General features: G+C 21.0%; 5 protein-coding genes and 1 pseudogene across 5 annotated transcripts, besides 1 other annotated feature; 3 read left to right on the forward strand and 3 right to left on the reverse strand.

Moving 5' to 3' along the window:
- Positions 1 to 3,135: 3,135 nt before the first annotated feature.
- On the forward strand, positions 3,136 to 4,632 carry PY17X_1303700 (fam-a protein; the record flags this gene model as incomplete). The annotated part of the gene is made up of 6 exons (XM_022956983.1): positions 3,136 to 3,263; positions 3,392 to 3,626; positions 3,720 to 3,789; positions 3,959 to 4,062; positions 4,157 to 4,387; positions 4,543 to 4,632. 6 exons carry the CDS (start codon positions 3,136 to 3,138, stop codon positions 4,630 to 4,632), a joined length of 858 nt encoding a protein of 285 aa, XP_022813475.1.
- An 805-nt stretch (positions 4,633 to 5,437) lies between these two features.
- On the reverse strand, positions 5,438 to 6,913 carry PY17X_1303800 (annotated as a pseudogene).
- Positions 5,438 to 6,913: a sequence feature (YIR protein, pseudogene;~PIR protein, pseudogene).
- A 2,963-nt stretch (positions 6,914 to 9,876) lies between these two features.
- PY17X_1303900 (fam-b protein) lies at positions 9,877 to 10,932 on the reverse strand (the record flags this gene model as incomplete). Its single annotated transcript, XM_022956985.1, has 2 exons — positions 9,877 to 10,752; positions 10,864 to 10,932. The coding sequence occupies 2 exons, from the start codon at positions 10,930 to 10,932 to the stop codon at positions 9,877 to 9,879; spliced, it is 945 nt and encodes a 314-aa protein (XP_022813476.1).
- Positions 10,933 to 14,621: 3,689 nt separating this feature from the next.
- Positions 14,622 to 16,410, forward strand: PY17X_1304000 (fam-a protein; the record flags this gene model as incomplete). Its single annotated transcript, XM_022956986.1, has 6 exons — positions 14,622 to 14,977; positions 15,174 to 15,408; positions 15,503 to 15,572; positions 15,723 to 15,832; positions 15,934 to 16,167; positions 16,354 to 16,410. 6 exons carry the CDS (start codon positions 14,622 to 14,624, stop codon positions 16,408 to 16,410), a joined length of 1,062 nt encoding a protein of 353 aa, XP_022813477.1.
- Positions 16,411 to 17,778: 1,368 nt separating this feature from the next.
- PY17X_1304100 (tubulin subunit beta) lies at positions 17,779 to 19,281 on the reverse strand (the record flags this gene model as incomplete). Its single annotated transcript, XM_721194.1, has 1 exon — positions 17,779 to 19,281. The coding sequence occupies one exon, from the start codon at positions 19,279 to 19,281 to the stop codon at positions 17,779 to 17,781; it is 1,503 nt and encodes a 500-aa protein (XP_726287.1).
- A 2,944-nt stretch (positions 19,282 to 22,225) lies between these two features.
- PY17X_1304200 (uncharacterized protein) lies at positions 22,226 to 24,109 on the forward strand (the record flags this gene model as incomplete). Its single annotated transcript, XM_720932.1, has 1 exon — positions 22,226 to 24,109. One exon carries the CDS (start codon positions 22,226 to 22,228, stop codon positions 24,107 to 24,109), a length of 1,884 nt encoding a protein of 627 aa, XP_726025.1.
- Positions 24,110 to 24,491: the final 382 nt, after the last annotated feature.

A 24,491-nucleotide genomic window follows, 5' to 3' on the forward strand; every position in this document is an offset into this window, starting at 1 on the left:
TTCTTTAAAACGACAATTAGTAATGAACCCATACTTATTATGCTATTTATAAGCTTAAATAAGTCTTTAAACGTAGATTGTTTTAAAATAATACTTAGTAGATATTAACAAATTAATAAGTATTATTGCAAATTTAAAGTATAATAGAAAACTATGCGTAATTAGGTTGGTATATTTACATTTTAGATAAGAGAGATAAGGGAAGTATGTTTTTTAAGACAAGTCTGTAGCCATATAAGATATACATATTCTACATAGTTTAATTATATCTTATATGTTTTTACCATTAAAGCTTTTAATTCGTATATATATTAAAAATCACTTCGAGTTATTTTCTAAATATATAGTTTGCTTTTATATTTTAATAAATAATATTATACTATATATTTTATAATAAACTATATTTTAAGGAAACTGTAGAATTGTTAATATTATTTTGATTGGTAACGTTAATTATAATATTAACACATTAAAAAATACTAAGTCAATATTGTAATATTTCATCTTATGTTTTTCGCATACAATTTTAATCTAATCATAACTTTAAGAATAAACATGACTACTATATATCCATGTATCTGAATCAAATAAAATAATATATTATTATTATTATTGCCGTTAATAATAATATACCACTGTACACTATAATGAGATAATTAATGCGCTTAATAAAAATGCTTTAATCCAATTAGTAATTTTCCTTGTTTCATTGTTTTAAAGTATAACATTTTAGAACATATTTTTTCGTAATAACATTATATTTAAATTGTATATTTATAATAATCTAATATAAATATTATTAGTTCAAATAAATTAATTATTATATACTTTTTCTATATAATTTATATTAATATATAATTATATGAAGTTTTCACAATATAGCAATATTTCAATATTAGTTATTGGTATAATATTTTACTGGTTTATATGTATAGGTATATAATAATAATGATATTCTATCTATCATATTATTTATAATGATTAGGACAAAATATTATATTAAATTTTATTAACATTCTTATATGAAATTATATTAACTATTTTAAAATATAATATATTTCCAATTTATTTATGCCTCAAAACTATAAACCTTAAAAATTAATAGTGATTGATCTAATATTATACCTTTATGATAAATTAAAACATATAAAGTATCTTCTATTAATACTAGTTAATTTTAATAAAAATGTAAAGGAAATACAAAAGATAATAGTAACTACAATTAAAACTTAAAAAATATTGTATATAGTTCAATTTTTTATGTATTACAAAAAATGTTAGAAGCATAATCATATTTTATAGACTACGTTATATTGTCGATTCTCGATCGATATTTTATGAATCTATATTTTATGAGTCTATATTTTATGAATCTATATTTTATGAATCTATATTTTATGAATCTATATTTTATGAATCTGTATTTTATGAATCTATGTTTTATGAATCTATGTTTTATGAATACCTATTATATATTGATAATATGTTTAATTAATCTTAAAAATATACCCATTAACCTGAAGGTATATTATAATGTAGACAATTGCTTCAAATGTGTCATCTTACAATTTATACCTTGATATATAATAATATTATACATTTCGGTTATCAAAATACAATTTAAATTAAAAAATATATGATACAAATAAGTTTACTAAATAACATGTTTTATCAAATAAAGAAACATATTTTGTTATGCATAATTCAATATGTCTATGGGTTAACATGTCTTATATAGTAGATAATAAGAGTTTTATATATAGTTAGCCAACAATTAGCAATAAAATATAAAATGTGAAGTTATAATATTATCACATTTAATATATATGAGCAAATTAGACAGAAGTATTATAACTTATAGAAAAATGTTATGCGACCCCTTTCATATTAATGGCTATGTCTTGGGGGGAGTGCATATTTAGACATTATTTCGAGATTAAACATACTGGGATAGTACATATATTTAATCAACATTTACAGGCCCAAAATATTATCAAATTATAAAAAATTAAATTACAATATATCCCGAATTCTAACTCAAAACAAAGATTCAGTGAATAAAACAATGACTCATAGTATATAAGCTTGGCCCATAAACATAACCTTGATCCATAAATCATGAACACATCGGCATTAAGAATATTATAATTAAAAAAAAATTAATTATATATATATATATATATATATTTTTTTTTTTTATTTTACAACATTATGTTTCATTATTTTATTTTATATTTTATTTTATATTTTATTTATTTGTATTTTTTTAATTTTATATATACTATATTTTACTATTAAAAGGGAATTTATAATTTATATTAATTTATAAAAAATCATGGACGTCAATATTTCTACCAATAAATAATTTTTATAAAATTAACAATTTTGCAGAAAAATTTTTAGTAAAATTTGTATTAAAGCGACAAACAAATCACAGAATCTATGATTCTCATAATATAAATCGTAGCATACTATTATTATGAAGTAAAAAATATTGTTATTATAGTAGTATTAATAATATATAAAATTAATTGCATTTCTCAGATTAAATTATTTTCGTATTTAAAAATATAATCGCGTTATATATTAAACACTATGCATTATCAAATAAAATTTGTAAAAAAATAAAAAAAAATAAAAAAAAATAGGAAAACAATTATTTTAATATAATATTTATATTACTATGGTCGATTATTTATTAATTAAGCATATATGTATTCCATACGTAATAGGATGTTTTATAAATTTTAGACTGAGCTTAATCAATTATAAAAATATAAAATCTGTGTATTCATAATTCTATATATTAAAAATATCACTTATATAATTAAAATGATTTATTTTTAGATATTATAATATTAATGAAAATATGAATCATAATATTTTCGATATTCATTATTTATGAAAGCTTCTGTTATTGACATCGTTTTGTGGTTGAATTATTTAAATTAAAAATACATTAAACTTATAAATCCGATAAAAGCATACATTTTACTGTTTAAATAATAGTTTTTATACTTTATTGAAGAAAATTATTAGCTTCAATTTTAACTATGCTTGCCCAAATTTCCGAGTTGTTAATTTTTATTTAAAAATATGAATATATATTTTATATTTTTTTTGTAAACTTCAAAAATGAATAAATTTTATATTAAAATTGGTTTTTTTCTTTTAAGAATTTCTGTATATGTGAATAATAAAACCCTTGCAACTGAACCAGTTCCAAAAAAAGATACACCATCCAAACCATTACATTATTCTACGTAAGAAAATACAACAATACATATATTTCATTATGCAAATATTAAATATGTCTTGTACATCAATGTTATAAATACAATAACTTTATTTTTATACACATAAAAAATATGTTCATTCTTATCAATGATAGTTCAAAAGAAATATATGAAAAAAACAAGCACTTATTATGTACCAAACCAGAAGAAATTACAGAAGCAGTCGAACTTATGAACGAAGCTGTAACACATTTAGAATATCATGCTACAAGTAAAGATTATAAATTATGTTTAAAATATCCTAATAATAATACACTTTTTTATAAAAAAAAATATGAAGACAATACAAATGTTGAAAAAATCCATTTTAAAATTTATAATTCCGACATGGTATTAATTAACGAACAATATTAAATTTATAAACCAAATTAAAATTAAAAAATGATTATAATTTATATATATATTTCTCTTTGTTTCCATTAGTATAATGATATAATAAACAGGTTATGGGATCCAGATCATCCCAATTTTTTCAATACTGGCTCTGTTAAAAGTATACAAAACATAAATAATTAGTTAATTAACATATTATTGTTACTATTTATTCGCCATTTCGTGATTTATTATTTCTATCATTATATGATGCTATTTATTGTTTCCCATATCTTCAAATTCATAATATTTTAATTTACATAATGCAACATTATTATTTTTTTTTAAAGTTGCCCGCGTGTACAATCCAAATTTAGTAATGATACAACAACGTTACGAAAATGATTCTAGTACTCGTCAGAAATATTTTTATGCTTTAGCTGCAAAGACTGAAGTAAGGAAAATTTTCCTCTTCTATTTCGTTATAAATCGTATTCCTCATATTACGATACGTAATTTATTCAAATACGCTTTTATTAATTTTGCAGATATCAGAAGACAAAACTATAATTGTCATAACTTCGGCAGATATAAATGATCATCACCCTTCCAATAAAAAATATAAAAACACAATAATAGAAAACGCAAATTTATTCAAAACTGACATTGATTCTGAAGATGATATTAGAAATGGAAGATTAAAAAAAACGTATGTTAATATAGCTGGATACCTCATTAAAAATAACGACAAATTTATTGATATCACCTATGTCGAATCTGTAAGCGATATCAAAATTTCAATAACATAATAATTTATTTCAACAACTGTTAAAAAAATATTGTTTTAAATAAATGTAAATATTTATAATATATACTATATTTTTCAAAAAAAATAAGCATTTTATATATCCATCCATTTGTTTTTTTTTCTTAGATTGATGGACATGTTCTCAGTTACCCAAGACGCATTATTAAAAAAGCTTTAGAATATTTTTTCCTTCATATATGTTTTTCAGCATCGTAATATTAGAAGATTTGTGTTAATAAAACGATTTATTTCCACCCGTAATGGTTGATTTAAATTACCATCATAGAGTGTTTTTGTGTTTTAAGAATTTTTTTGTGTTTTAAGAATTTTTTTTGTGTTTTAAGAATGTTTTTTCGTTTTAAGAATGTTTTTGTATTGTATATTACTTTTTTATGTCTTTTAATATTAGGATCCATCTATATGTATTAATTTTGTGAATAGTGTAAATATAACTGTTATCATTTACGATATTCCTTTCATTTAATGTTTGTCACTTTTTTTCTATTAAATATCTATAATTTACATTTATTTATTGTTTTTATTGTTTTCATTTTTCTTATAAAACTCAAAATTTAAATTAAAAATTAGTTATTTCCAAATATATGAATGTCTTAAAATACATCAATCACAATCTTCTAAATCATCTATTAATGGTTTATTTTGTCTTTCTTTCTCTCTTAAACTTTCTCTTTGGAACTGTTTTCGAATTCCAAATAATGAATACTAATATATTTTTAGAATTATAAAAAAGGAAATTATAATTGAAAATCAAATGAATCGATTATACAACACCATTTTATATAGATTATTAAAATCCATATATTTATATTAAATATTACACATAATACATTTTTTAATTGTCTTTATAAACCAAATTGCTTATATTAATAAGTTTACTAATTATTTTTAATACTTATATTGAATTTTAAAGTCATATCCAAAGAATCTGAACCCCAAACAAAAACTATTAATTATATTTATTATTCTAAAGCGTCGTTTTTTCTTTTATAAACAAAAAAAATCAACAAAAAAAATTAACAAAAAAAATTAACAAAAAAAATAAATTAATAAATGGTACAGGATTGGCCTGCACAAGTCTGTATATATTTAATAATGGAGATTTTTCCCCATAAACGGAATTTATTGATTTTTTAGTTTGTTTTATTTGACCAGATGAATTTATAATTATTTGAATTTGTTTTTTTCCATCAGTTGAGTTTATAACTGTTTTTGTCGTTTTATTTACCTTGTACATAATAGCTAAAGTAATGGGAATTAGAAAAACTATAATTGAAATCCCAATTTCTTTGTATTTTTTTGAGTACATTATCACCTATTTCTGTTGTTCCATTTCCTGTTACTTCGGTTTCAGGATTTCTTGGTCTAACTACGTGTTTTGGGACGTTTTTTTGAGGTTCTCCTTGATCGTTTTTTTGATTGTAACTTCCTTTTTCAGATGAATTTTCTTGACCTGATAATGGTTCACCTCCTGGGCCTTTTTGCTCAGGTATACCTTTATCTAATATAGAATTTCCTATTCCTTTTTTAAGTTGCTCATTCACATAACTAATTATGATACCAGCAAAATTTATAAATTTACAGTAAAAGTTTTTTATGGTTGACAACGTCTTTTCATATAAGTTATTGCCAATATTAGTAAAAATAATACTAAAAAATGAACTATACGTTTCAAATGTATTTTTAACAACATCTATATATCCCAAGGTATCTTCGCCTTTCTCTAAATATGTTTTTCCATTCACTATTTATTGGAAATCCACACTTATAACTTTACATGAGTTTGTTGCTTCTTTACATAATTTCTTATAATCATTTATTTCTTCTATCTCTTTAAGTTTTGGAAGTTCACTTGGGTTATTATTATCATTTTTTAATTTCTCATAAGTATTTTTTAAAGTCAACAACACATCACAATACTAATCATCTTCAAAAACCTTAGGTTTTTTATTAACAAGTTGATTGAATTGTTCTTCCCAATTATTAGCAAATTTTAAAAAATCTGGACAATTTGAAGAATCGTTGGTATAATTAGTAATTGCATTACACAGCTCATTAAGTAGCTCATAAAGTTTACGCATTTCATCAATTTTAATTCCCATTATGTTTCTTTATTATTGATTTTATCAAAATATTCTTTATAATGTTCACTATCTTTTATAAACGTGACATAAAAATCTGACACGGCTCGGTAGCTCCCTTTTTTAATTAGTTACATTTTATTACTTAACCATAGCATAATATACATGATATATTCGTTATTTTTATTTTCATATTCTAAATCTTCATTCCCAATGAATAAATAATTAAATAATAATACAGTAACAGCGCTAACTGTTTGGCCGATAGGTTTACATCTTATTTCCCCTGTTTCATTTCTAATAGGACAATAATCATCGTATATTTCAGTAGAGATATTATTGTTTTCTAAAGAAAAATTATCAGACAAATAATGCTCAATGTCTTTAAATGCTTTACACTAAAAAAATATTATAATAATTAATGAAATCTGTATTAATGAAATATTATGAAATTTAGGTTAATTTATAAACAATTCAAAAACAATAAAATAAAATTTATTTTATTAAAAAATGTATATACCACATTGAGGGGGATTCTAAATTTTATTTTTAATCTGTAAACAATTTGTTATTACAATATTTTGTACATAAGGAATGTATTGTAATAAAATATGTTATTCGATTAATGGTTTCTATATAATTAATATACATATTTAAAGAGGTTCTATTAGTCTTAATACTAAATTAGTATGCAATTACAACATAATAATGGTGTTAAAAAGGTATTTTATTTTCATTTACAAGAACCACTAAATTACCTTAGGCGGTTATTTGTTTAACATTTTTATCGTATCTCTATATGATACATTTTATACATGATACAACTTTTTAAAATAATACCTTGAATAACTAGATTACACAAATTCATGGAATACCATAACAAAAATATATTAAATTTGTTTCATATAATATATTTATGTTATAGGTTTGCACATGAAACTAAATATATATTCACTACTTTTTTAATAAAGGAGTTTCAAGACTCATGTTACTATAAATATATAAAGAATTAGAAATATATGATTACTATAACTGTTAAAAATTTATTTTATTTTATTTTATTATTTAAACGCCAAATATTTATATATGCTATTATTCTATATTGGATGTTACATTTTTTAATATTATATCTAATAATATAAAGGAAATTACTTATTTAAATTATAATATTTATAGAATAGGTTAACACTATTATTTCTCTAAATAAATTATATATAGTTTTATTTATATCTAAATGTGCTATATTAAATAATTTTAGATACATCTTTTTATAATTCTAATAATATAAAGACTAATTCAATCAAATTATTTTCCTATGATTTAATTAAATTTTATAGGTTTATAATTCTAACATTTGCTTTTTATTTAGTAGTAATAATAAACTTTTAGAAACAATATAAGTGGATTTACCATTCTAGTCGGATTTTCACTTAGAACCTAAACATATCATATACTACATATTTTATAATAAACTATATTTAGTTCTACAATCTAAAACTATATCTTTAAGAAAACTATAGAATTATTAATATTATTTTGCTTGGTAATGTTAATTCTAATATTTTCACATTAAAGACATAATTACCTAAAGGTTATAATATTCATTTATATTTTTATCTAGTTGTCTATATTATTACAATTTTAATAATATATATAACTACCGTATATTCATGTTATAGAATTAAATAAACATAATATATTTGTTTACTTTTATAAACAGATTGATATATTATTATTCTTACTACTTCTACATCATTGTATGTTGCAAAAAACTTACTATTACACTTAATGAAAATACCATAAATTAATGTAAAAAGTTTCCTTATTTCATTGTTTTAGAATAAAATATTTTAAAACGTATATATGATTCTCTGTAAAACAAAATATTTATATTACATATTTATTAATTTATATATGTGTAATAACAAAAAATATTATTAGTTCAAAATAAATTAATTATTATATATTTTTTCTACATAATCTATATTAATATATAATTATATGTTTCCTAAATTTTACATATTTCAATGCTTAGTGATTGATACAATATTTTGCTCATTTATATCTATAGATTTTAAAATACGAATTCTAATTTAAATATATAATTTTTGAATTATTAGAAAATATACTAAGAACAAAATATATTTGTCATTTTATTAATATATCTACATTTTAACTATTTTATAATATATTTTGTCATTTCGTAATATATAAACTATCAAAATTAATATTGATAATATAATTTTATACCTTTATGGCAAGTAAACTAATAAAAACGTATAACAGTTTCTATTAATATGAATATATATTGTATTGTAGATGAATATTCCAAATGAATCTAATTACAATTTATACCCTGATATATAATAATATTATATAGTTCGGTTATCAAAATACAATTTAAATTAAATCAATTGTGACACAAATTATAAGTTTTACTAAATAAAACCTTTAATCAAATAAAGAAACATATTGAGTTATGCATAATACAATATAATCACAGATTAACAAGTTTTATATAATAGACAATTGTGATATTTCATAATATGAATTCATATATAGTCAATATCTATGCTAACACTCAATTGTATATTTTATAACTTATGAAAAAATGTTATACAACCCCTTTCTTATTAATGGAAGTATCCATTTGGACTTTATATCAAGATAAAACATACGGAGATGATATATATATTTAATTATTGTTCAATTTATAAAAAATAAATAAAGATATAACACTTAACTCATTCTTTTTACATTAATTACTTAATATATTAATAAGAAATATTTTTTATGATGTAATAATATATTATGTGTGACTGGGCTATGAGGTTTTCCTTTGAAGAAGAGATATCAAAAAGGTGTGTTTTAAGATGCAAGACTGTATATATATGCCATATTTACTCTACATTGTTCAATTTTGTTTATATTTCCTCCTTTTATTCATATATGTTTTTTTTAATAACAAATTTTAATATGTTTATTGAATTTTAAATTTCTTTATAATGTATTTATCAAATTAATACGCACAAACAAATATTATCAAATTATAAAATATTTAAATCAGAACAAAATTCACAATCACAAACACAAACACAAACCTATATAAACAGCTTAATTATTGTTTATAATTTTATTAATAAGTGTATTTAAATGAATATTTTATAAAAGAATTACAAAATATAATTATAAATATTAATTAAAATATATGTAATAATAACATTAACAAATAAACATACAATTGAGTAAAATTCCATTATTCTATAGAATGCAAAAGGTGTAACCTTTATGCCATCAAATATTAAATATATTATTCTTAATCATTTAAGCAAGTATAATAAAATATAATAATAAAGAGTGGTTACTCTGATATGCTGTGATTTTTTGTTCTCCATGTTTTCATGGATAATCTAAAGATTTTCCACATTTTCTTAGCAGTTTCAAATGAAATTATTGAAATAAAAATTAAAAATGGTAGGGCCATTCCTGTCATCAATCCCGTCACACAAACTCCAATCAACAAGATCACCTTCTTTATTAATTTGGTTCTTTCTTTTCTTAACTTTCTAGTAGTACTTCGTTCATTATTAATATATGAAATGATCTCTTGATGTTCTTTCGCCACCAAAATACCTTCATTGCTCATTGGTTTAAATTCTGGTACATCTGATAGATAAAAATGTCCATTTTTTTCTATTAAGTGTTTACCATGTTCCCGCTTTATTGCTAATTCATCATAATTATTTTTATTATCATTATTTTTATCATCATTATTTTTATCATCATTATTTTCATCATCATTATTTTTATTATCATTATTTTTATCATCAACCTTTTTATCATCATTATTTGTATCATCAAGCTCTTTTTTTAATCCTTCTAATTCTTTTTGAAGTTTTAAAACGTACTTTTTAGTTTTCTTATCTACATTATTTAAATCTTTTAATGTATTACTTTCTTTACTCTTCATTAATTGTAAATTCATAATACTTTTAAGCTTTGTTATTTCTTCGTCATCATCATTGTCGTCATTAATTTTATTTATAAGACTCAAAGTTGATTCATAAAAATTATTTAAATCGAATCGGTTGTCTGTATCTGCTAATATCCTATTATTTCTAAAATTTGTTATATTCCTTTCAAGGTTTATGCTTCTCTCGTTTACAAAGTATAATTCCTGCAAAGAAATGAAATATTTATTAACACATATATAACTATTTTTTATTGTTGGTTTAACCTAAGTGTTTGCCAATACATGAAACAAAAATATAAGGTTAATGTAAAACAATAGATACGAAAACTATAATGGAATATTATTAATAATAAAAGAAAATGGTGTGTAACTTACATTTTGGGCATATTCAAAAGAAGAAATAATAATTGAAAAAAAAACAAATTTAAAAATACTGCTTTTCATTTTTAACTTTATTAAATAAATGAACTAATATACGTAGTGTGAAATAATATTAATAATTTATATTTATTAGTTTTTTGTTCTAAAATGTATGAATAAATTAATATATCTATAAAAGAATCTACGATATTTATTATTTTTTTGTATTTTCTATAGAATTTATAAATGTATTGTTGTAATAATTTTCGTTATATTCATTAAAATTATTTATGGATATAAATATTATATTTGTTTTCAAATAAATATTAATTCTTCTCTAAAGAATACACAATTTTTAATATTTAATTATAAAAATAATATATGTATATAATAATTTCCCCTAAAAATTATTTTTTTGGAAAATTGTTATATAAATAGTTTTTTAATATAATTTATAATAAATTGGTGTGTTTAGTGGCACGGTTTTTATATTTTATAAACTTATATTTTTCTATTATTGCTTACATATGAATAAATTAATAAATATATATTAAAATAATAAAATATTAGAAATATTTTTTTTATATGAATAAATACAAACATAATGAAAACATTAACAAAGCACCTTGATATTTACATTTAAATCGCTTCTAATTTTAATTTTATTATCATATTTCCCAAATTTTTAATATTTCTTAATGATATTCTCCACGTTATTTACCAATTTGGTGTAAAAATATTATTTTTTATATATTAGTATGTAACCATTTTATTTATAAATATATCTCAGAATATACAACATCAAATATACTATTTATATTAAAATAATATAAATATTAATATTTTCAAATGTAATCCAAACAAATAATCAAATTACAATATTAAATCACAAAAAATAATACACATAGAACCAATATATTGAAAGAGGTGCTAATTTATTTCGATCTCAAGTTGAAAAATGAAATATACTTAGTCCTATTAACTTATTTTCATCATATTCATTTAACAGATGTTAAGACACTTTTTGTATTTAAATATACAATATTCTGACTTTTATAAATTATATTTTTAATTTTATCACAAATTTAAGAATATATATAATGAACTTATTCTCATATTAGCATATTAAATATCCATAACATATTAATATTTTGTCGCTACAATTTTTATCGATACCCTATGTAATGCATACTACACCGTAGTAGTTAATGCACTTAATAAAAATACTTTAAACCAATTAATAATTTCCATTTTTTCATTATTATAAAGTAAATTATTTTAGAGCATATATATAATTTTCCGTAAAACGGTGTATTTATAATATTTATTTATTTATTTATATGCGTATAATAACAAAATATATTAGAAAAATCAAACAATTAATCGGAGCATGCATTTTCTATAGGATTTAAATTAATATATAATTATATGACGCTTTCAGAGTTAAGCATTATTCCATTTTTTAGCCATTGATACAATAATTAATTCGTTTATATTCATATATAACAGAATACTAATGGTATTTTTATATACCTAATTTTTTATAATTAATAGAAAAGTAATTAGAAAAAAATATATCATGAAGTTTTATTAATATAATTATATTTTTTCATTTTACCCATTTTAAAATATAATATATTTTATATATTTAATTATTTACATAATCTCAAAATTATGAAGCTTAAAAATTAACATATAACAATCGAATACTATAACTTAATACTAAACACGGTCGTTAAAATTAATCCTAAAAATATAGATTAAAATTCTAGCAGAAATATAAATTAAATGTAAAATCGGTATAATTTTAATGGAAAATTAAATAAATTCCTATATATATACTAATAGTATATTTGAGTATTAATATAATATGATAGAGTTAGCTATTTTTATTAATATATATTTTTTAAGCAACATAAAGAATGTTTAAAGCATAAAACTTTATTTCATTATATAGATAACGTTTTGTTGAACTTTGATCGGTATCGTATGCATTTATGTTTTATAAACACTTATAATACATTTAATTATTTTTATAAAACAGATACATCGATATACATATATTGTAATGTAAACAATCATTCAAAATAGGTCTTATTACGATTTTATAACCTCATATATAAAATTATTACTCAATTTAAGGTAAAAGGTTATAATATTAAATTAAAAATTTTGTGACATTAATAAAGAAAGTATCCTTTATATCATGGTATGTATAGCTCAATATACCCTCGTTAGCACTTTTTATATAACAGGCATTTATAATATAACATACTATGATTTATAATACATGGATAGCTATATTTGATATTTAATTCATTTAAACAGATAAAATGTAAATATCATATTTTATGAAAAAAAAAATTTTATTGATTCCTTTCATACTAATATTTATCCTCTTTTTTGTATTTCATATTTATAATTCATCTAAAGGTTAAAAATTGGATGTTATAATACATATATTTTTTTGTTTATAAGTTATTACTTATATATATTTAATAAGAATGACAAACAAATAAATATTATCAAATTATAGAAGATTAAATCAAAATATAGCCAAGAATTTTCAGCTCAAACCACATGCTCTAGAAAATAAAATACAACTCATAATATCGAAATGTATTTCATAATACAGAACCACAATCCATAAAACCTGACCATCGCATCATTTGACATCGAAAAAGCTATAAATAAAAAATAATATATTTTTACGTATATATATTTAGCGTTTTATTTTGCAGTTTAACTTATTTTTATCTTTTTTTATTTGTACTTTTTTAAATTTTAATTTGTATATATATACTGTTTATTTTTTATATATAGCATATTTTAGAACCCGCGTTAATTTTCAAGAATACATGTGTATCAATATTACTAACAATATATAATTTATATCATCTTACGAATTGTATTAGAAAAGTATATTTAGTAAAATTTCAATTAAAAGTAATAAAAAAAATTAAAGACAGAACGATTCACCATAATATAAATTTTATGATATATAGAAAATATTATAATGCAACTGTTGTAATAGCAAAGGAATATATATATATACGTATTGTGATTTTCAGCTTAATTTCATATTTTTTAATAAATAAAAATAAGTAGCTTGTTTTATCTCAAAATAAAAGGAAGACGTAGTAAAACTATTATTTTTATATAATAATTATTATAATATGTATCTTACCATAATCGTTTATTTATTAATATATGTACTGTAATTATAGCTATGTTCAAATCATATATTATATAAATTATATTAAGTCTAAAATATATTTTTTATATTATTAATTTATTTCTAGGTGAAAAATATCGTTTTTTTCGATGTATGTGAATAAAAAATATATATTTATATAAGTCCACGCATAATCGTGTATTTTATAAATTGTAGTTTTTATTTTAGTAGTTTAATAAATCATAAAATTCAAAAAATATGAATATTCATAATATAATGTATTAGAAATATATATGATTATTAATTAAAATTAGATTATTTATTTTTGTACATTCATTATTCATGAAAGATTCGGTTATATCCTTGTACTGAAAATAATTTAATTAAAAAACATATTTAATTAATAAAATATGAAACTATATAAATTAAATAATAATTTGTGCTTTTTTTAATAAATATTTGATTTGAATTTTTTTTATAAATTTTTTTTGTTACGATTTTAATTATATTTATACAACTTTACGAATTATTTATATTTTAGTTAAATTTTTTTTTAAATGCAGTATATGTTATAAAATTTTACTTGTAGAATACGAAAATGAATAAAGGATACATTAAAACCGTTTTTTTTCTTTTAAGCTTATTCGTATATGTGACCAATAAAGCCCTTGCAAGCGAACGATTTCCAAGAGAAACTTCTACAGGCAGATTTACTTCAAGGACGATTGTTAGGAGGAGAGTTGTTACAAGTAGTCCTAGTTCAAATATAGCAGGTCCAAGTAATGCCAGTTCAAATGTAGCAGGTCCAAGTAATGCCCGTTCAAATGTAGCAGGTCCAAGTAATGCCAGTTCAAATATAGCAGGTCCAAGTAATGCTAGTTCAAATGTCACAGGTCCAAGTAATGTTAGTTCAAATGTAGCAGGTCCAAGTAATGCTAGTTCAGGCAGTTACGAGTAAGAAAATATGAAAAAATGAAATATATATCAATGCATGATGTAACTATGAATATATACTTCCCATATACGGGAATATTATATAATATTACGTAAATATACACCTGTGTAACGTTTGATATCTCAAATACCATTTTATAAATTCATTAATTTTTTTTTTACAATTTACAAACAACTTCACTATGGTCAATGATAGATCGGATGAATTGTACGAGAATCACAAACACTTATTATGCACCAATCGTGAAGAAATTAAAAACGCAGAAAAAGTTATGAAAGACGCTATGCCACTTTTGATACATCATGCTACAAATGGAAACAGTTGTGATAAATCTTGTCAATCAAAAAATAATGGAAAATTAAATATGGCGAAACATGGAGGTGATACATACATTGGAAAAATGAATCATAAATTCCCAAATCCCAATATGGTATGAATTAACGAACATAAATTTTTAAATTATAAAATTAAGTTAAAATAATAAAAAATAATTATATATATATGCATATATTTTTTATCATTAGTATACTGACTTAATAACTATGCTATGGAATCCCTATTGTCCCAATAAACTCGATAAAACTCTGAATAACGGTATTAAAATTAATTGATTAATCAATTTAATACACGATTAACATTCTTTATTCTGTGTTTCGCGCTTCATTATTGCCAATACTTGTGGTGCTATTTTTTTGAACTTCATATATTTTAATTTATATGTATGCAAAATTATAACTTGTTTAGGAAAAGTTGTCCGTGTATATACCCCAAATTTAATAATGGTACAATATCGTTATAAAAATAATAATGAATCATTCCAAAGATATTTTTATGCTTTAGCCGCAAAATATAAAGTAAGGAAATATATTTTCCCCTCCCTCCATTTATAAATAAAAATTTTCATATTATTATAACATAATTTATACAACATATATATTTTATATTCATTTGATAGGTATCTGAAGATACAGCAGTAATTGTCATGTCTTCAGCAAATATAAATGATCACAACCATACCGAACAGAAAAACTATACAAACCTAATTTTAGAAAGCGCAAATTCATTTGAAACTGAAGTTGATTCTGAACCGGATATTAGAAGGGGGGAATTAAAAAAAATGTTTGTCAACTTATCCGGATATCTCATTAAAAAAGAACACAATTATGTTGATATTACCTATATCAGATCGGTAAGAATTATAATTATTTTAATAGATAACATTTTTATTCCTAATTTTTTATATGTTATTATTGCCTTATACCAATTTTATAATTTATCAAGAATGTGCTGTGTATGTACAAATGTGCATATTTATAATATATATATCCATTCACAAAAAAATGAAATATTTTATATATTTATCCTTTTTTTGTAGATCGATGGTAATGTTCCCAATGACAAAAGTTTACCTACCAAAACACTTCGATCATAAATAATTGAATTTCTATATGTTTAATAGAAATATTATCTAAAAATTAAATGTATATTCCGAATAGTAACTTTTTACCACTTTAATATTGTGATAAATATTTTAATAAAACCAAGGTATGCTTGTGATTGATACCGTTTTCCTTCTTAGTAAAGTTTGTTTTCCATATAACATATTCAAACCTTTTTTATATGAGAATGCATTAAATGCATCTAATTTTGTAATAAACCAAATGTGTGTAATTTGAGTTATTAAAATATCTGAATGCAATAATTTCGATCGAACATATATTTTTCGAATTTTTATATAAATATTTTAAACAATTTAAATATTAATATATTAAACTGTTTTAATACTCTATAAGATATATTTTTTTTTTTACACCGCAAACAAATTCATATATAATTACTAATAATAAAATATGAAGTACAAATAATAATTGAATAAATGCCAAAATATAGTGAAAACGGAACAAAGCATCGTTGATATTTCCAATTAAATGGATTATCATTTTATTCCCTATTTATTATTATTTTTTATCATTTTAAATATTACTAAGAGAGTCTTATGATTTATTCTATTGTCTTAATTAAAATTATTTTTTCAAAAATATTTGAAAGCAATTTTATCTATATATCTCGGATATGAATTATGAAATACATTATTTATGTTTAAACCATATAATATATTAATATCAGCAAACACATCCAAAATAAACATCCCATTATAGCATCAAATTCAAACGAATTCTAAGACATGGCCGATTTACCATTATTACTAACATTAAAGCGTAATATCATAATGCTACTTTATATTTTCACTGTACCCATTAAAGGCATGTTACACCATTTTTAATAATTAAGCATTATATAATCATCATTTTTATAATATTGATTAAAGAACCATAATATAGTAAACCATATCGAATTGAATATTCCCTTATGTAGAAAATTCACTTCATGTTTTTTTATAAAAGTGAAACAATAGAGCCTCAACTCGGATCCCATGCGCTAAAACTCTAATTATTTATAATAATAAACGAAAAATGTCTTATTTAGTAATATTTAATTTTATATAGGCTTTAAGTTCAGAGGAATAAACAATGGGCTCTAAACATATTAACATATATAAATATACAAAAAAATAATAATAGGCTTAAAAAATTATGATAACTGTTTTAAAAAAATTATATATAGTAAATTAACAAAATAATAATGATAATAAAATTAATAACCCAGGATAATAGAATGAAATAAATTAGTGATAAGCAGATGAGCATTATATAAAGGAGGAAACATATCAACTATTACAATTTAAATAATGATATATAAAAATTTTCACTTAAAAAAATAAAGCCAATTACATGGCTTATTATATAATTGGCTTATTTTTAAAATCAAACCAATTTGTATTTTTGTCATTTATTTTTATTTTTTGTTTTAAATAATTTGGACAAGTATTAGTATCATCACTTCCATTGTTAACAGTTATATAACTTTCGTCACATATATCATATCCTAACATCTCAATTGTATCTTTATTTAAAAATTTAGATGAACAAAATGAATTTTTTTGTATATAACTATACTCAAAAATTAAATTTTGGATTTTCTCTTTAAACTCAAATATATCATCCATGGTTAAATATTCCAAATAATGATGCAAATGAGCTTTTCTTTTGAATAGTTTATTAAATCGTTCTAATATTTGTAAAAAACTATTTCTTATTTCACATGAGTTAATTAGGCACAATAAACTATAAGGCTGATTTAACGGAGGCACATTGCATAACCCTATTTTTGTAGCGTCTTTATTATACTTTAAAATATTTAAATTATTTTTTGTTAATAAAATGTTTTTGGTAATGTCTGAAATACTTATGTTACCTCTACATAAAAATGCCATAGATAAGCATAGGCCATCTTTGGGGCTAGCTATTAACATTTGGTTATTGTGATTTAAAACATTTTTAAACAAATTATCAAAATTTCTTATATTCTCTGTTTCTAAACACGGACTTAATGATGATAACATAAAATTAAAAAATGGATATGGGACTAAATTAGTGCATATTTCATTTATATCTACATTTAATGAACCTTCAAATCGCATTGAACTTGTTAAATTTACAATAAGGTTAGCTACTATATTATTCATTTTTGAATAATCATTTTTGTTATTATGTTCCTTTTCTTTCAACTTTTTACTATTTAAAATATTTAGTAACGCATCATTTGATACTGGTAAAACACAGTTTGAAAACTCATGTATTTTTGTTAAGGCAAAAAAACTATTATATGGAGATGTAATTACATCATCACATGCTGATGGGAATACACAATTACTAAATTTTATTTGCTTATAGTTATCAGACAACATTTCTAAAACGTACGAACCTAAGCCTGAACCGGTCCCACCTCCTAACGATGATGTAATGTAAAAAGATTGCAATGAATCACATTTTTCTACATTTTTTCTAATTATATTATCAATCATATTTTCATACATTCTTCCATAATACATATATCCTTGAGACCAATTATTGCCTGCACCAGATTGCTGAGTAAATATATTATTTTTGTCAAAATATTCCGAAATAGAGCTTTTAAATACTTCATTTGTAACTCCAGTTTCAGTGTCTATTAATATAGCTCTAGCTTTTAAATGTTCGTTATGATTTGAGTTCAAATCATCACATACGTTTTCAAAAAATGATGATTCAGAATCGTTCATAGAACTGTATTTACCTAATACTTCTTTTTTTTCATTTATCTTTTTATTATTTAAGTATTCTTTAATTGCTACTGACCAAAATTCGTGTCCTAGCTGATTTCCGCATTGTCCAACATGTAAAAATATAATTTCACGCACCATCCGTTTGAAGAAAAAAATAAACTTATTATATTTTTTTTTTTTACATTAATATTGTCAAAATGATCATCTCCCTTTTAGCTATTTTCAAAGGAGATTGTATTTCGATTGTTGCTATTTTTATTGCTATTTTATTTCGGTATTTTTATTATGCCCTCCTTTTGCGCCTTATAAAGCATTGTTTATTTTTTACAAAAAATCATTAATTATATTTTCTATCATATATTATAAGTCTTTATTAGTTATGCTAAATGTGCTTCCGTTTATAAGCATAAAAGGAATTTTACTAAATTCACATGCGAATTTCAAATTAAATATTATTTTGTTTTAAAAAAATTAACTTAATGCAATCATTAGAAAATAACATCGTTTTAATCGTAGCGTCCAATATATATATGTATTATGTTTCTTAAACAAAATAATATAGAATTTCTAAAAAGGCATTTATCAATTTTTATGTCTATAAGAGGAGTGTATATTATTTATAATTAAATAAATGTATCATTTCCCATTTTAGGGGGAAATTATAACTAAAAAAATATATATTTAATGAATTCTTTATATTTGCTTCTATAATTAATTCTTTAGTTTATAAATATTCTTTATATAATCATGTAATTAATTCCAATTTTAAACAAATTAAACCAGCTTATCATTAATTAATATACGCTTTAGACATATAACGATGCACAAACCACAGTCAAACTATTAAAAATTATCTTACGAGAAATTTTAAAAATTCCCAAAAATAATTAGCATAAAAATATATTGCAAGTCTTAACACCTTTTTTCATTAAATTATACAATTTAAACAAATATATACCTACGAAAGATGCCTAAATATTGTATATGCATACAAATTCCATTAAAGCGAACTAATTAATGTATATATTCGTCCATTCCATTTCATAAATACGTGTGTATGCAAATAAAAATGTTATATGCAGAATACCTGATACATATTAATTGCATGGTGAAGAAATGTCAAATATATGTAAACATCCCTTATTTAATAATAATTATTTATACGTATATACCTTATTATTTAATAATTATATACAATAATAAGAAATTAAAAATACATGTGTTCTATGATTTCAAACATCTTTTATATAAAATCAGTTTTTCGTAAATAATTATAATTTTCTATTTCACTTTTAAAAATACGCAAGAGTATAATAACTCCAGCCTTATATTGTGTATTACAGTTTCATCTGATCCTCATAAAAAAGGTAATGGTCATAATTTTATACGCTCATTAAGATTGAAACATTCATAATGTTTAAGCTTTCAATAGTTTCTAAAGAATCCTCACGCCTCCAAAAATTATGAAAATAGAAAATCAATATTAAAAATAATAAAAATAACAAAAAATGTATTAAAAAATTATAATAAAGAACTAATTAGTAATAATAAATTACATTCTATAACATAAGCCATAAATATCTTTCAATAACATATTAAGCGAAATATTTTTGAGAAGGCATTCTACTAATTTAGCATAATTATTATTTTTAAAATATGATATTTCCAAATGATTTATATTTCTCCAAATAAGAGCATTCTTATATCTATATGAATTAAAATTCTTTTATGCATTAATTAAATTTATCAACAGTTGTCTTACGCGTGTTATGCTGTTTTTGCTCATTCCATCTTTTGGGGATTATTCGAAAATTACTAAAAGCACTTAATAACATAAAAAGTTCATTGTACCGTCTTTATATATAACAAAATCAAATTATAATATACAATAAAAATGTATGCACACATAAAAATTGTTCGAATCGTTCATAAAAACCTAAAAAAATGCATACTTTTACATTTATAATACAATTAAATATTATAAAATATTTTCCTTGTATTAATTTTATCAGCGACATGTATAAAATTACATGAAAAATACATTGCAGATATTATTTCGAATCTCCATAAAAGAAATTCATTTTTAATTGTATTGAAAAATTATTTATATTGCATATAGTTGTATGATATTTATTTTAAGCTACTAAACCATCAAGCAAACAACTTTCATTGCTAATTAATTTTTTTTTGCTTTATAATAATTAATGTTTCTCTTAATTATTTTATTTTTGCATTATTATATATATATTGAAATAAATGAAGTTAACACTTTTAAATTAAAAATTACACGTTATTTTATTTATATTTGCTTATATTATTTACGTTTTTTTTTCATTCCCTTCACTAATAATTTATTTTTCCCTTGATGCGCGGCAACATCTTCCTAATTTTCATATATTATACCAGATAAGCGAAATTTTCATAAAAAAGTTTCTGCATTTTTTTTATATATATTTATATTTATAAACAATCCTCTAAATAAATTATATATTTACTTTAAAAAATATTACATATTTATTTAAAAAGAAGACCAAACAAAATTATTACAATATATACATATAAAAATAATAGAACAATTTAGTTGAATTTGATGCTTTTCCATTTTTGTTAAATACTTTACAGAGAAAATTTATTTTATGCATACATTGTTGTAGTTGTATTTTACATATCCATTTATGTTATTGCCATAAATTTTAGATTCATAAATAACAATTTTCTAAGATAATAAATTTTTATGGGTATAAATCATTAACACTTTTAAGTATATATATATACATCAAATTATTGAATTACTTTATGTGCATATTATATTGTAAATATCAATAAAAGAATAACTATATGTTAAAAATTTACATATCAAAATTTATGATAGTATTATTGTATTTTTTTATAAATTCATAAAGAATATATTTTTTCCGTTCCCAACCAAAAATAAAAGAAAAAAGAATGCATCTTTTAATATGTAAAGGGTGTTATATTTATTCATATTTTTGTGCAACATATGACATATAAGGAAATAATTTTGCATTCGCATAATATACATAATTTAGTTTAATTTTTATTCATTATATAGTTGTTTACAATGAGCGGGACCAAGATGAAATACGATCAACTCGAAGAATTCAGACGCAAAAATGAGATATTAGCGAATATTGTAAATAAGCTGATAGTTTTTGATAAGAAGAGAATATTTTTATATCCAGTAAACGTGCAATATGTTCCAGATTATCTTAATATAATAAAAGAGCCAATGGATTTTACAACGATGAAACAAAAAATTCAAAATTTTAAATATAATACTTATGAAGAGTTTGAAAGAGATATATTTTTAATAATCAATAATTGCTACACATATAATGACAAAACTACTATCTATCATAAAATTGCAGAGAGCTTAGAAGCTTATTATAGAAAACTGAGTGTTAAAATGTATAGAAAATATATGAACATACATCTTCTTTATCATAATGAAGATAAAAACTTAGTAAATAAGCTTTTATACAATACTAATATAAAAGATGAAAATATAAATACAATCAAAGATAATAAAAAAGGTATTAAGCCAAAAAAACATGGAAAAGTTGGAAGACCAAGCAAAGCAAATATGGATTTTAGAAACAGCCAAATTAATGATACAAATATAAATAATGCTAATATGAGCAAAAGAAAGAAAAACACTATTAAAAATTCTATAAAATCAAACGAATACATGGGCGATAATTCATTTTATAACAATAATGGATCATATAATAACAATTTTATGAACGATAACAATAATAATTATAACGCTAATAATATGCATGGATATGATCAAATGGTGTATAATTTGGAAAATATGATAGATGAAGAAAATTTTGACAATATTATTGATACAATCGTAAATAGCAATGAAAAATCAAAAGATATTTTTAATATATTGATCAAATTATTAAAAAATAAGGATGAAAATTGTGTTGCTTCATGCAACTATGTAAATATACCTAAAACATTGCATAAAATATACTTTGACGATTCAGTTATATCAAAACTGCGAAACAAAAATATAGATCGATTATTAACAAATAGCAATGATAATATTAATATTCATGTAGGTGAAAATAATAAAAAAAGAGAACGATGCAATACGAATGATGATCATCAAATTGACAATAAAAAATCAAAATTATTAAACCAAAAACATAATATTAACGGCCATTATGAAAGTAATTTAAACACTAAAACCCAAAATGAAAAATATAATAATCAACAATGTTTTAATTTTGATTTAAATAAAGCCGAAGAAAGCTACTATAATTATGCAAATCAGAATTCAAATAAAGTTATAACATGCAATATTGAAAACCAAGAGTTAACAATGAATTTTTTAAATTATAAAGAAAGTGTAAAAAAATTCATCGGAAAAGAAAATTTATCTGCATTCATTGATATATTTCCAAATATTGATAATATATTAGATAATACAGATTCAAAAGACTTATATTATTATGCTTTTAATGATTTAAGACTATTTGGAATAGATGTACCAGATTTTGATGAGTTTAACAATAAAATCGTATACAATGAAGATTACTTGCTAGGTATTGGTAGACATCACATAAATAACATTTTAACTTTAGATAAAAATTTAGTACACGTATTACAAAGCAAAAATAATAAAACTGAATTTTGTGAAAAATTAAATGAATATTTATCAAATAATAAAAAACGTAAAAAATATATTTCTAATAAACATGGCAATAATCACGATAGTAATGAAAATACAGAAAAATTGAATGATGATTATGATCCTTTGAATGTGGATCGTAAAAATGCAAATTATATTTTGAATACACAGTCTGATATAGAAAGTTTTTCTAGCGATTCATCTTCAAATGATGAAAATTTGAACTTAAGAAACTTTCTAAGCACATATAATTATTTCCACAAGGAATGTATTAAAAACGTTAGATCAAAAAATAAATTATAATAATTTTAATTAATAACACAAACATCTTTTGTTGTAGATTTATTTAAGATAAATAAATCGTATATTTTTTGTTTTTTCATCAAAATACGTTTGTTTTATCAAGTTTTTAAAAAAAATTTTAATTTATTATTTTTTTGTAGTACAGATAATGTATGTATATTATACACACTAAACATATCTTTTATTACACATTTTGGATATCTATGTTTTTTCTTTATGCAGCTCCTTATTGCAAAATAAAAATTATTTGTACTTTTTTACTATAAATTTTAAACTTTCATAAAGAAATTGAACTTTTTTTATAATAACATTTAATAAAAATGATATTTATTATATATATAAGACTTTCCAATTTTATAGAATAAACTATTTATTTTTTTAT

The sequence above is a fragment of the Plasmodium yoelii genome (genome assembly GCF_900002385.2).
Source record: "Plasmodium yoelii strain 17X genome assembly, chromosome: 13".
NCBI classification, from domain to species: Eukaryota; Apicomplexa; class Aconoidasida; order Haemosporida; family Plasmodiidae; genus Plasmodium; species Plasmodium yoelii.